The sequence below is a fragment of the Scyliorhinus torazame genome, chromosome 14 (genome assembly GCF_047496885.1).
Source record: "Scyliorhinus torazame isolate Kashiwa2021f chromosome 14, sScyTor2.1, whole genome shotgun sequence".
In the NCBI taxonomy this organism is placed as follows: domain Eukaryota; kingdom Metazoa; phylum Chordata; class Chondrichthyes; order Carcharhiniformes; family Scyliorhinidae; genus Scyliorhinus; species Scyliorhinus torazame.
In genome coordinates this window covers 122,162,152-122,176,012 of record NC_092720.1, presented here as the reverse complement: position 1 = coordinate 122,176,012, position 13,861 = coordinate 122,162,152, and the positions used below count along the sequence as shown (strand labels likewise).

General features: G+C 51.5%; 1 protein-coding gene across 3 annotated transcripts in view; it reads right to left on the bottom strand.

Moving 5' to 3' along the window:
• Positions 1–13,861, bottom strand: part of LOC140389996 (beta-arrestin-1-like) — a 73,617-nt gene that overhangs the window by 39,437 nt on the left and 20,319 nt on the right. For all 3 annotated transcript variants that reach the window (XM_072474752.1, XM_072474751.1, XM_072474753.1), the window contains exon 3: positions 13,789–13,849. In XM_072474752.1, coding sequence (XP_072330853.1) covers positions 13,789–13,849 — 61 coding nt within the window. The remainder of the gene's footprint in view (positions 1–13,788; positions 13,850–13,861) is intronic.

Here is a 13,861-nt window from a genome sequence, read left to right as displayed (position 1 = left end):
GTAATTAAAAGGTTTACAACATGATGGTACATGGGATTTAAAGGAAAAAATAGGTTGTTGCTTAACAACCAGGAGCCACCCTAGGTTAGAAAGAACTTTTGAGTTTAGCTTTAAGCTGAACCCAAAAGAAGCTGACCAGGGCAAGGGAACTGCAAGGAGCAGACTTCACACAAGAACAAAAGAAAGTTCAGAAACTAGGGAGTTGGGACAGAATATATGTCTCAGGAAGGCAGTTAAGTTAAAGGAACAAAGAGCAAGAAGTTCAGCAATGTGCTGTTGGGTGAAGTTAAAATGAAAAGCAAATAAAGCACACCAAGTTAAGGAGACAGCTACAAAAACCGGAGTTAAAGTGGGAATTCAGACATTCAAAGTAACACACAGGTTTGCTGACATCTTAATGCAGACTGTGAAGCAGCAGTGTTGGACTGACATAACAGGACACCCGTGAGGTTGTGTGGAACATAGGAATTACGGGCAGAAGAAGGCAATTCAGCCTTTTCAGTCATTCAGCCATTCAATCAGATCATGGCTGATCTCGTCCTGGTCTCAAATCCACATCCCCACCTGTTGCCCTTATCCCTTTAACGCTTTTTAAAATCAGAAATGTGGAATCTTGAGTGGACATGGTAATCCAAGGCAGAGGAATACTGAAAGGAGAGATTGAAATCCTGGAAGAGGATCCTTGGAGAAGGCATCCAAGAGAAAGTGTGTCTGGGAGATGAGTCCAAGGTGTGTTTTTTGAAAGTGGAGCTTGGAAACTCTTGTGTGGAAGTCAGAGTTCCAGATAGATTTGAGGAGGAATTCACATAAGTTGTTTTGTGTGGCATTTGTCACTTGGTTTCAGAGTGTGATGTGTCTGACCACATTTCTCCTACTGGTTTAGCAGTGGGCGAAATAGCTGGCTTGTAATGCAAAACAATGCAGAACAACGCCAGCAGCGCGGGTTCAATTCCCGTATGGCCTCCCCGAACAGGCGCCGGAATGTGGCGACAAGGGGCTTTTCACAGTAACTTCATTGAAGCCTACTTGTGACAATAAGCCTACTTGTGACAATATTATTTACATGGACTGTGTACTTACTGAGAACATTAGAATTTACGATATTTTGCCGCTTGTGTAATCCTTGTAATCTGTATATACATGTAAAGGTGCAGTGGGAGTGAAGGAGTATTGTACATAGTTAATCTTTTTTTTGTTTAATAACAATTCTAATCTTTGGTTAAAAATTAATTGGCAGTCATGTGACTCTGTTCATCCACATCTCTAAAGAAAAAGTAAAAGGTTACAATCGATTGAGCCGGGGTTCCATTCTGGGGCCTGACTGTCCAGAAGTAGCGTCAGCCAGCATTGCAACATAATGGAGAAGTAAAGAAACAAAAAAATGAAACTAGAGGAGATATAAATGTGAAAAACAGAATAATCACTAATCAAAAAAACAACACAAAAGAGGCATACAAAAATATGGGGGGCTGGTTCTGGGCAAGTTTGTAGTTTGTATTTTTGGGGTTGTTTGTGGGATGGGTGTTGGTTTTCTTTTTACCACTATCTTTTTATATTAAAGTTGGATGTGGGTGGCGGACTGGTTTTTTGGTAGGATTATTTTTCTGGTTTTATCCTGTGCGGAGGTCACCTTGCTCGCTGTAAATTTAGTTAACGGGAGAGAAGGGGTGGGGGTATCTGCAGCTTATTACTTGAGCTTTTTTTCTTTTAAGTAATTAATTTAAGATTTTTCTTCTTGTTTTGTTTGGGGTTGGGGGCAGAGGATAGGGGCCTTCATTCTCCATTTAGCTATTTGTTTGTTTATTGGGTTGTGGTATGGTTGGGGGTTGCGGTGGGGAGGAGGAAGGAGGAGGGGTAAAATTTTGATGGTGATGAATTCTTTGGCTTTGTTCGGACCTTATTGGGGGTTTGGTGGCCATTTTGGGTGGGCCTGGTATCAACACTCACTGAGTTGCAGCTGGATTGCCCCACACACGGAGTATGGCTGACTCTTGTGTTATGCTGCTTCGGATAACACAGGCTGCTACGTGATGCAGTCTTAACTAAAGGATGCTCCAGACTCTGAAGTGAGTCAACGTGTTTATTGAACTATTAACACAGTTCTCAAATAAGTTCGACTCTCTGCTGATCTAACTAAAGTAACTCAGTCTAACTGTACCAGCTTGCTCTAAGCCACGTGCTGAGGTGTGAAGCTGCTGATCAACCCTGTCTAACTCTCTAGATGTCTATCTGTGGAAAGAGGCAGAACCTGTGTGCCCTGTCCTTTTATATGGGTCGTGTAGTGCCCCCTTGTGCTAATGCCACCTCTGGGTGTCCTGATTACCCATTAGTTGTGTCCTGTTCTAATGACCCATTGGTTGTATGTCTGCATGTCATGACATCTCTGGTGTTCCCTCTAGTGGTTACTTAGTTGTAGTGTATTTAGATTACCCCCTTGTGTATATACAGTGATGCATATCACTACATCCCCCCTTTTTTCATGTTACATATTTTCTGTACTTTGTTAAAGAAAATTGCACATAACAGGTAGATAAATGACGACATGTACAAGTTGTGATGATATTGATGATTATACAATACCAATTAACATTTAGGAGTCCAAACTTTAGGAATTGGTACGGTCGAGTGGCTTGCTTGTTTAGCTGTTGAAGTGGTGATGTTGATGCTGTCATTTTCTTGTGAACGCCGTCAGTGTTCCTGTGATCATGAGGTGTTCGAATGGTCGCTTCATTTCGTTGTCTGATTTGGACTCTTTTTTTTTTTCTATGCTTGTGGTAGCGATTCTGTATGTCATGTTTCCTGAAAGCTGGTTTGCTGGTTTGTAGTGGAGCAAACGTGATTTGGTGTCATGTCATGTCTGCACTCTTGCCATTGTCTTGAGCTGTGCTGTCACATTGTCCTTCATGTGCAGAGTTGTACCATGTCGTACAAGTCGTTGTTCTATTGTTGTTGTTTTTGTTGTGTTTGTCATGCTTGTTGTTGCTGTTGTTGCCTTTGTTATGCTTCTTGTTGTTGTTCTTGTAGGTTTTATTGTTGTGCTTGTTGCGCTCAATGACCGTTCCATGTGGATAATTCGAGTCATTCTCAAAGTTACTTGTGAAAGTGTCCTTCGTGGTATCTTTTTTTTTTAAAGAATAATTTTAATTAAAGTTTTCACAAAATATCAACAACAAAATGTAAAAGGAACCCAATAGAATTAAATACAAAACAAAACAAAACAACCCAGTGGCCCCACCCCTATACATAAATAATACATTAACACACGCTGAAACACAAGGCAAACATAGCAAATATATACACCCCCTCAGATCCCCCAGTATGGACAAACAAAAATAAAATAGAACCCACCCCGCCCCCCTGGGTTGCTGCTGTTGACCATCGTCTACCGTTCTGCCAGGAAGTCCAAGAACGCTTGCCACCGCCTGAAGAACCCTTGCACCGATCCCCTTAAGGCAAATTTCACCCTCCCCAATTTAATAAACCCCGCCATATCGCTGATCCAGGATTCCACGCTTGGGGGCCTCGCATCCTTCCACTGAAGAAGAATCCTTCGCCGAGCTACCAGGGACACAAAGGCCAGAATACCGGCCTCTTTCGCCTCCTGCACTCCTGGTTCCTCTGCAACCCCAAATATTGCGAGCCCCCAGCCCGGTTTGACCCTGGATCCTACCACCCTCGACACCGTCCTCGCTACGCCCTTCCAAAATTCCTCCAGCACTGGGCATGCCCAGAACATATGGGTGTGGTTTGCTGGGCTCCCTGAGCACCTAACACACCTGTCCTCACCCCTAAAAAACCAGCTCATCCTTGTCGCGGTCATGTGTGCCCTGTGCAGCACCTTAAACTGTATGAGGCTGAGCCTCGCGCACAAAGAGGAAGAGTTCACCCTCCCAAGGGCATCTGCCCATGTCCCCTCCTCGATCTCCTCCTCCAACTCCTCCTCCCACTTACCTTTCAACTCCACCATAGAGGCCTCCGCCTCCTCCTGCATCACCTGGTATGTTGCAGAGATCTTCCCCTCTCCAACCCACACCCCCGAGAGCACCCTGTCCTGTACTGTGCGTGGCGGCAGCAGCAGGAATTGCACCACTTGCCGCCTGGCAAACGCCCTTACCTGTTGATACTTAAAGGCGTTCCCAGGGGGAGCCCGTACTTCTCCTCCAGTTCACCCAGGCTCACGAACTTCCCATCCACAAACAGGTCCCCCAACATTCTTATCCCTGCCCTGTGCCACCCCGAAAACCCTCCATCTATTCTCCCTAGGACAAACCGGTGGTTCCCCCGTATCGGGGTCTACACCGAGGCCCCCACTTCCCCCGTGCCACCTCCATTGCTCCCACATTTTGAGGGCAGCCGCCACCACGGGCTCGTGGTATACCTCCTTGGAGGGAGCGGCAGTGGCGCTGTTGTCAGCGCCCCCAGACTCGTGCCCTCACAAGACGCCGTCTCCAGCCTCTTCAATGCCGCCCCCTCCCCATCCATCACCCACTTGCGCATCATTGCCGCATTGGCAGCCCAGTAGTGCCCACAGAGGTTGGGCAGCGCCAGCCCCCCCCCCCACCCCTACCCTCGCGCCCACACAAACCCCGTTATGCTCCTGTTGACCCTCCTAAAGAAGGCCTTCGGGATAAGAATTGGGAGGCACTGGAACAGGAACAAAAACCTTGGGAGCACCGTCACCTTGACTGACTGCACCCTACCCGCCAGGGACAGCGGCAACGCGTCCCACCTCTTAAACTCCTCCTCCATTTGCTCCACCAGCCTCGTGAAATTAAGCCTTTGCAGGGCCCCCCAGCTCCTGGCCACCAGGACCCCCAAATACCTGAAGCTCCTCTCCGCCCTTTTTAGTGGGAGCTCGCCAATCCCCCTCTCCTGGTCCCCTGGGTAAACCACAAACAACTCGCTCTTCCCCATGTTGAGCTTGTACCCTGAGAAATCCCCGAACTCCCGGAGGATCCTCATTACCTCCGGCATTCCCCCCACCTCAGTGCCATAGCCAGGGGTTCAATCGCCAGCACGAAGAGCAGGGGGGACAAGGGACACCCCTGCCTCGTCCCTTGATGCAACCAAAAGTACTCAGACCTCCTCTTGTTTGTGGCCACAATCGCCATCGGGACCTCGTACAACAGCCTAACCCACCTGACGAACCCCTCCTCAAACCTGAATCTCTTCAGCACCTCCCACAAGTACCCCTACTCTACCCGATCGAAGGCCTTCTCAGCGTCCATCGCCGCCACCATCTCCGCCTCCCCCTCCCTCGCCGGCATCATCATAACGTTCAAGAGCCTCCGCACATTCGCGTTCAACTGTCTCCCCTTCACAAACCCCGTCTGGTCTTCATGGATGACCTGCGGCACACAATCCTCAATTCTCGTGGCTAAGACCTTCGCCAGCACCTTGGCATCTACATTTAACAATGAAATCGACCTGTAAGACCCACACTGGAGGGGATCCTTGTCCCGCTTCAGGATCAAGGAGATCAGTGCCCGGGACATCGTCGGGAGCAATGCCACCCCCCTCCCTTCCTTGCCTCATTTAAAGTCCTAACCAGCAACGGCCCCAACAGGTCCACATATTTTTTGTAAAATTCGACCGGGAAACCGTCCGGCCCCGGTGCCCTCCCCGCCTGCATGCTCACGATCCCTTTGGCCAGCTCCTCCAACCCAATCGGGGCCCCTAATCTCGCCACTAGCTCCTATGCTACCGTGCTGCCCCTATACTACCGTGCTGCCTCTCCTACGACTCCTCCCATTGTGGGTCTTTCTCTCCCCCTCCATTACTCACCAGCAGGCTGGCTCTCCGCCTCCCCCTTTCATCCCAAACGCGGGAAAAACACGTGTTTCCTGGCCCCGCCCCTTCCAGCCTTCCGCGAAGGAAAAAACCCGCGCTTTCCACCTGCCCAGCCCCGCCTCCTCTGTCGCAGCTCGTTTTACAGGCCCAGTCCCCTCACCCCCGACTCGGCCCTCATCCTCCCCCGCGGGGCCCTCACCCTCCCCCGCGTGGGCCCTCACCCTCCCCCGCGGGGGCCCTCACCCTCCCCCTCCCCCGCGGGGCCCCAACCCCCCTATCGGCCATCCACCCCCTACTCCGTTTACTTGCCCCCCTCCAAGACCCCACCCGACAGACCCAACCAAAACAGTGCCCAACCCACCCACACCGAACCAAAACTGAACAAGAACGAAGAACCCCCCCTCAAAATGTAACACAACAACTACAATCCCCGACCATCCCCATGTCCGAACCCCCACCCCGACCCTCAGTTTGTGTCCAGTTCCTCGGCCTGCACAAAGGCCCACGCCTCCTCCGGGGACTCAAAATAATGGTGCCAGTCCTTGTAGGTGACCCACAGACGCGCCGGCTGCAGCATGCCAAACTTCACCCCCTTTCTGTGCAGTACTGCCTTCGCCCGGTCCTGATATACACGAACCTCCGCATTCTCCCACATGCTGCTCCTCTCTTTCTTGGCCCACCTGAGTACGCACTCCCGATCAGCGAACCGATGAAACCGCACCAACGCCGCCCGTGGCGGCTCGTTAGCCTTGGGCCTCCTCGCCAGCGCTCTATGGGCCCCTTCCAGCTCCAGGGGCCCCTGGAAGAACCCCGCTCCCATCAGCGAGTTCAACATGGTGACCACATAGGCCCCCATGTCCGACCCCTCCAGCCCCACCGGGAGGCCCAGGATCCGCAGATTCTTTCGCCTCGACCGATTCTCCATCTCCTCGAACCGTTCCTGCCATTTCTTGTGGAGCGCCTCGTGCACCTCCACTTTTACCGCTAGGCCCAAGATCTCGTCCTCGTTATCAGAGATCTTTTGTCGGACCTCGCAGATCGCCACCCGCTGGACCGTCTGGGTCTCCAGCAGCTTATCAATAGAAGCCTTCATCGGCTCCAGCAGGTCCGCTTTGAGCTCCCTGAAGCAGCGCTGGATAACCTCCTGTTGCTCCTCCGCCCACTGCATCCACGCTGCCTGGTCCCCGCCCGCCGCCATCTTGCTCTTCTTCCCTCGTACTTTCTTTGGGTTCACCACCACTTTTTTAGTCGCCCCGCACCTGGTCCAAACCATACACTGTCGGGGGAATGTTGCAGTCTTCTTCCCATACTGGGAAATGTCGAAAAAATGCTGTTGAGGGCCCTGAAAAGAACCCAAAAGACCGTTCCAAGAGGGAGCTGCCGAACGTGCGACTTAGCTCTGCATAGCCACAACTGGAAGTCCCTCCTTTGTGGTATCTGATGCTTCATTGAGCGTTTCTTCTTGAGGATTGTGAGAATGACCTGATGTGGCATTGATCTTGGTGACATCACTCCTTTGTGGTTGACGTGATTCCTCTTTGATTCCTTGGTGCTCCTTTTCTGGAGTCATTTCTGGGTCACGAATCATCTTTAGTTTCTTGATGCTCCTCGTCTGGAGTCAAAATCTTCAAGATTTAATTTTCGTGTGGATAGGCTCGAGTGGATGAAGTTTTAATTGACGTGATCTCACTGGATTCACAAGTACTTTCACTTTGATTGTCAAGTGCCTCTGTACATATGAGCTGAGATCTGTCAGTCTCGTTGAGATGTTGCACATCTTGTATGGGAATTGTGATGCCTTTGTCACTTGTCTCACATACAGTGGATAGACCTTCAGTGTCTTCTTGTTGGTTGAATGAGCTGGGTAGACTTTCATAGTCTGGTTCTGGTGGTTCAAATAATCTAGGTAGACTGTCATAGTCTTTTTGTTGTTGACGTGAGCATTGTAGACTTGCATCGTCTGCTGCTGGTTGCGCAGATAAGGTGGATAGACCTTCATGGTCTTGAGTCTTGAGTTGCTTCCATTGTGGAGTCTGTCAACAAGCTTGCTGAGGAGGCTTTTATCGCTCTCTCTGTGGAGTCTGGCATCGTTCCCTGTGTGGAGTCGTGCAGTGGTCTCGCTGTGGAGTGAATCATAGAATCATAGAATCTACAGCGCAGAAGGAGGCCATTCAGCCCATCGAGTCTGCACTGGCTCTTGGAAAGAGCACCCAACCCAAGCCCACACCTCCACCCTATCCCCATTACCCAGTAACTCCACCCAACACCAAGGGCAATTTTGGACACGAAGGACAATTTAGCATGGCCAATCCAACTAACCCGCACATCTTTGGACTGTGGGAGGAAACCGGAGCACCCGGAGGAAACACACGCACATACGGGGAGAACCTGCAGACTCCGCACAGGCAGTGACCCAAGCCGGGAATCGAACCTGGGACCCTGGAGCAGTGCTAACCACAATGCTACCGTGCTGCCCACAATCTGTGCGCTCTCAACGGAGTCGTGCAGTGGTCTCGCTGTGGATTCTGTCATCGCTTTCTGTGTGGAGTCGGGGACTCTTCGGGGTGCGTGGACCACTGGTGTGGCGTCAGGCTGCTCTCTGTGGGCTTCGTCTTCTTCTTGGGTATTTGACAGGTTGCTGTCATCGAATGTATCGATGAGCTGCCATGGCATCATGGTATTGGATTTGTCTACCATGAGTAGAGATGCGTTCAGCTTTGCAACCGTGTTGCTGATGCAACAATCCTCAAATCCGAAGAACTCATCCATATCTGAGTAGTATTCTTCAATGTACAAATCATCTCTTTGTGGTTCGGATTTGTTATTGTGCTCGCTATGTCCAATGATGAAATCATCTTCTGAGTAGTATTCTTCAATGTAAAAATCATCTCTTTGGGTGGTGCTAACTGCTTGTTCCAGGATGCTGCGGAGGTTATTTTCAACTGCAGGTAGAAGTTCAGGCATTGTTCTGTCTTTCGAGGTGAAAGAATTGTGTTTTGTGGCTTTAAAACTCTTCTTTTAAATTTTCGGACATTTCCCCTTTAAGTGGGCGTGGTCCGGGGCCGCTGACATCATGACGCTCGTGACGTCATGCATAGGACTCCATTGCGCATGCGCGCGCCAAGGCTCCTTTACTGTGCGCTCTTTTCGCAACTGCGCATGCGCAAAACACCGTTTTGCCGGTTCGTGTCTTCGCGGGAAATGCGCATGCGTGGACTGGTCTGGCTGGATACGCGCAAGATGGCTGCCAATCAAAACTGCCATCTGCTTCTGTTGCAACCCTACCTCTGCCTCGTGGTGATTATTCGCGCCAGTTTTACCCATTTCTTTTGTGTCTACCTCGCAGTGGCTGTCGAATTTGTCCAGGATGGTCTAAAATTTTGTTCTGTCCTGCCCGTCGGAGTATTTAAAGGAGTTGAAGATCCCTATCGCATGGTCACCCGCAATGGTGAGTAGAAGAGCTATCGTCCGAGCATCGGTCGCGCCATTGAGGTCCACGTATAGTTGAAATTTTTGCTTGAATGATCGCCTGTTGGCACTAAGATTGCCGGTGGTCCGGAGCTGATGAGGAGCCTGAATCTTGTCCATTGTGCCTGTATTCAGTAGCTGGTTGTCACGGATCTTGCTGAGTTGAACTAAATTGATTGAACAGTCACTCCTGGTATTAAGTTGTGTTATGCTGCTTCGGATAACACAGGCTGCTACTTGATGCAGTCTTAACTAAAGGATGTTCCAGACTCTGAAGTGAGTTCAACGTGTTTATTGAACTATTAACACAGTTTTCAAATGAGTTCGACTCTCTGCTAATCTAACTGTAGTAACTCAGTCTAACTGTACCAGCTTGCTCTAAGCCATGTGCTGGGGTGTGATGTTGCTGATCAACCCTGTCTAACTCTCCAGATGTCTGTCTGTGGAAAGAGGCAGAGCCTGTGGGCCCTGTCCTTTTATATGGGTCGTGTAGTGCCCCTTGTGGTAATGCCACCTCTGGATGTCCTGATTACCCATTGGTTGTGTCCTGTTCTAATGACCCATTGGTTGTGTGTCTGCATGTCATGACATCTCTGGTGTTCCCTCTAGTGGTTACTTAGTTGTAGTGTATTTACATTAACCCCTTGTGTATATCCAGTGATGCATATCACTACAACTCTGGGGCGGGGTGTTGGGAGGTGGGGTGGGGGGGTGTAGAAGGCCCACTGTCCGGTTGATAACTTGGAATGTTCGGGGACTAAACAGCCTAATAAAAAGGTCATGAGTTTTTGTACATCTGAGAAATATGAAGGCTGATGTGGCGTATTTACAGGAGACCCATTCAGAATCATAGAAACCCAACAATGCAGAAGGGGACCATTCAGCCCATTGTGTTTGCACTGGCCCTTGGAAAGAGCACCCTACATAAGTTTAAGCCCAGGCTTCCACCCTATCCCTGTAACCCAGTAACCCCCCCTAACATTTTTGGACACTAAGGGGCAATTTACAATGGCCAATGCACCTAACCTGCACATTTTTGGACTGTGGGAGGAAACCGGAGCACCCGGAGGAAACCCACGCAGACACGGGGAGAACGTGCAAACTCCACATAGACAGTTACCTGAGGCTGGAATTGAACCCGGGATCCTGGAGCTGTGAGGCAGCAGTGCTAACCACTGTGCCGCCCTAAGGTGCGAGGGGCAAAGTTTAGAGGAGACCTCAGTGTGAGAGACATTACCCCACAGAATTAGACCCCAGAGTGAGGGACACTACCCCACAGAATCAGACCACAGAGTGAGGAACACAACCCCACAGAGTCAGACCTGCAGAGTGAGGGACACCACCCCACTGAGCCAGACACCAGAGTGAGAGTCACAAACCCACTGAGTCAGACACCAGAGTGAGGAACACAACCCCACTGAGCCAGACCTGCAGAGTGAGGGACACTACCCCACAGAGTTAGATCCCAGGGTGAGGGACACTACCCCACTGAGTCACACCTGCAGAGTGAGAGACAAACCCCACAGAGACAGATCCCAGAGTGAGGGACACTACCCCACAGAGTCAGACCTGCAGAGTGAGGGACACTACCCCACAGAGTCAGACCTGCAGAGTGAGGGAGCCTACCCCACTGAGTCAGACACCAGTGTGAGGGATACAACCCCACTGAGTCAGACCCCAGAGTGAGATAAATTACCCCACAGAATTAGACCCCAGAGTGAGGGACACTACCCCACAGAATCAGACTACAGAGTGAGGGACACTACCCCACTGAGTCAGATCCCAGAGTGAGACACACAACCCCACTGAGTCAGACCTGCAGAGTGAGGGACACTACCCCACAGAGTCAGACCTGCAGAGTGAGGGACACTACCCCACAGAGTCCGACCTGCAGAGTGAGGGACACAACCCCACTGAGTCAGACCTGCAGAGTGAGAGACACTACCCCACTGAGTCACACCTGCAGTGTGAGGGACAAACCCCACAGAGACAGACCCCAGAGTGAGGGACACAACCCCACTGAGTCAGACACCAGAGTGAGGAACACAACCCCACAGAGTCAGACCTGCAGAGTGAGGGACACTACCCCACAGAGTCAGACACCAGAGTGAGGGACGCTACCCCACAGAGTCAGACCTGCACAGTGAGGGACACTACCCCACAGAGTCAGACCTGCAGAGTGAGAGACACTACCCCACTGAGTCACACCTGCAGTGTGAGGGACAAACCCCACAGAGACAGACCCCAGAGTGAGGGACACAACCCCACTGAGTCAGACACCAGAGTGAGGAACACAACCCCACAGAGTCAGACCTGCAGAGTGAGGGACACTACCCCACAGAGTCAGACCTGCAGAGTGAGGGACACTACCCCACAGAGTCAGACCTGCAGAGTGAGGGACACAACCCCACTGAGTCAGACCTGCAGAGTGAGAGACACTACCCCACTGAGTCACACCTGCAGTGTGAGGGACAAACTCCACAGAGACAGACCCCAGAGTGAGGGACACTACCCCACAGAGTCAGACCTGCAGAGTGAGAGACACTACCCCACTGAGTCACACCTGCAGTGTGAGGGACAAACCCCACAGAGACAGACCCCAGAGTGAGGGACACAACCCCACTGAGTCAGACACCAGAGTGAGGAACACAACCCCACAGAGTCAGACCTGCAGAGTGAGGGACACTACCCCACAGAGTCAGACACCAGAGTGAGAGTCACAACCCCACTGAGCCAGACCTGCAGAGTGAGGGACACTACCCCACAGAGTCAGATCCCAGGGTGAGGGACACTACCCCACTGAGTCACACCTGCAGAGTGAGGGACACTACCCCACTGAGTCAGACCTGCAGAGTGAGGGACACTACCCCACAGAGTCAGACCTGCAGAGTGAGGGACACTACCCCACAGAGTCAGACCTGCAGAGTGAGGGAGCCTACCCCACTGAGTCAGACACCAGTGTGAGGGACACAACCCCACTGAGTCAGACACCATTGTGAGGGACAGAACTCCAGAGTCAGACCCCAGAGTGAGAGACATTACCCCACAGAATTAGACCACAGAGTGAGGGACACTACCCCACAGAATCAGACCACAGAGTGAGGGACACTACCCCACTGAGTCAGATCCCAGAGTGAGACACACAACCCCACTGAGTCAGACCTGCAGAGAGAGGGACACCACCCCACAGAGTCAGACCTGCAGAGTGAGGGACACTACCCCACAAAGTCAGACCTGCAGAGTGAGGGACACAACCACACTGAGTCAGACACCAGAGTGAGGGATACTACCCCACTGAGTCAGACACCAGAGTGAGGAACACAACCCCACAGAGTCAGACCTGCAGAGTGAGGGACACTACCCCACAGAGTCAGATCTGCAGAGTGAGGGACACTACCCCACAGAGTCAGGCACCAGTGTGAGGGATACAACCCCACTGAGTCAGACACCAGTGTGAGGGACACAACCCCACTGAGTCAGACACCAGTGTGAGGGACACAACCCCAGTCAGACCCCAGAGTGAGGAACACAACCCCACAGAAACAGACCCCAGAGTGAGGGACACAACCCCACTGAGTCAGACACCAGAGTGAGGAACACAACCCCACAGAGTCTGACCTGCAGAATGAGGGACACTACCCCACAGAGTCAGACCTGCAGAGTGAGGGACACTACCCCACAGAGTCAGACACCAGTGTGAGGGACACAAGCCCACTGAGTCAGACACCAGAGTGAGAGTCACAACCCCACAGAGTCAGACCTGCAGAGTGAGGGACACTACCCCACAGAGTCAGACCCCTGAGTGAGGGATACTACCCCACAGAGTCAGACCCCAGAGTGAGAGTCACAACCCCACAGAGTCAGACCTGCAGAGTGAGGGACACTACCCCACAGAGTCAGACCTGCAGAGTGAGGGACACTACCCCACAGAGTCAGACCCCTGAGTGAGGGACACTACCCCACAGAGTCAGACCCCAGAGTGAGAGACACAACCCCACTGAGTCAGACACCAGTGTGAGGGACACAACCCCACTGAGTCAGACACCAGTGTGAGGGACACAACCCCACTGAGTCAGACCCCAGAGTGAGGGATACAACCCCACTGAGTCAGACACCAGTGTGAGGGACACAACCCCACTGAGTCAGACACCAGTGTGAGGGCCACATCCCCACAGAGTCAGACCCCAGAGTGAGAGTTACAACCCCACTGAGTCAGACCTGCAGTGTGAGGGACAAACACCACAGAGACAGACCCCAGAGTGAGGGACACAACCCCACTGAGTCAGACACCAGTGTGAGGGACAGAACCCCAGAGTCAGACCCCAGAGTGAGAGTCACTACCCCACAGAGTCAGACCTGCAGAGTGAGAGACACTACCCCACAGAGCCAGACTTTCCAGGTGCTCTATGGCACTGACAGCATAGAGTGAGCCCTGTGAGCTGGATGACAGATTAAACTGTTCCTAACACTAAAAGTGAAGAAAATGGTAAAACACAGAATGAATGTGGAACAGCAAAGATTCTTACTCACCCACAGGATCAGTGTGGCTGCCATGGTCCACAAAATCTCTTTTGCTTAAATAGGCAGCGATCTATGTAAGAAT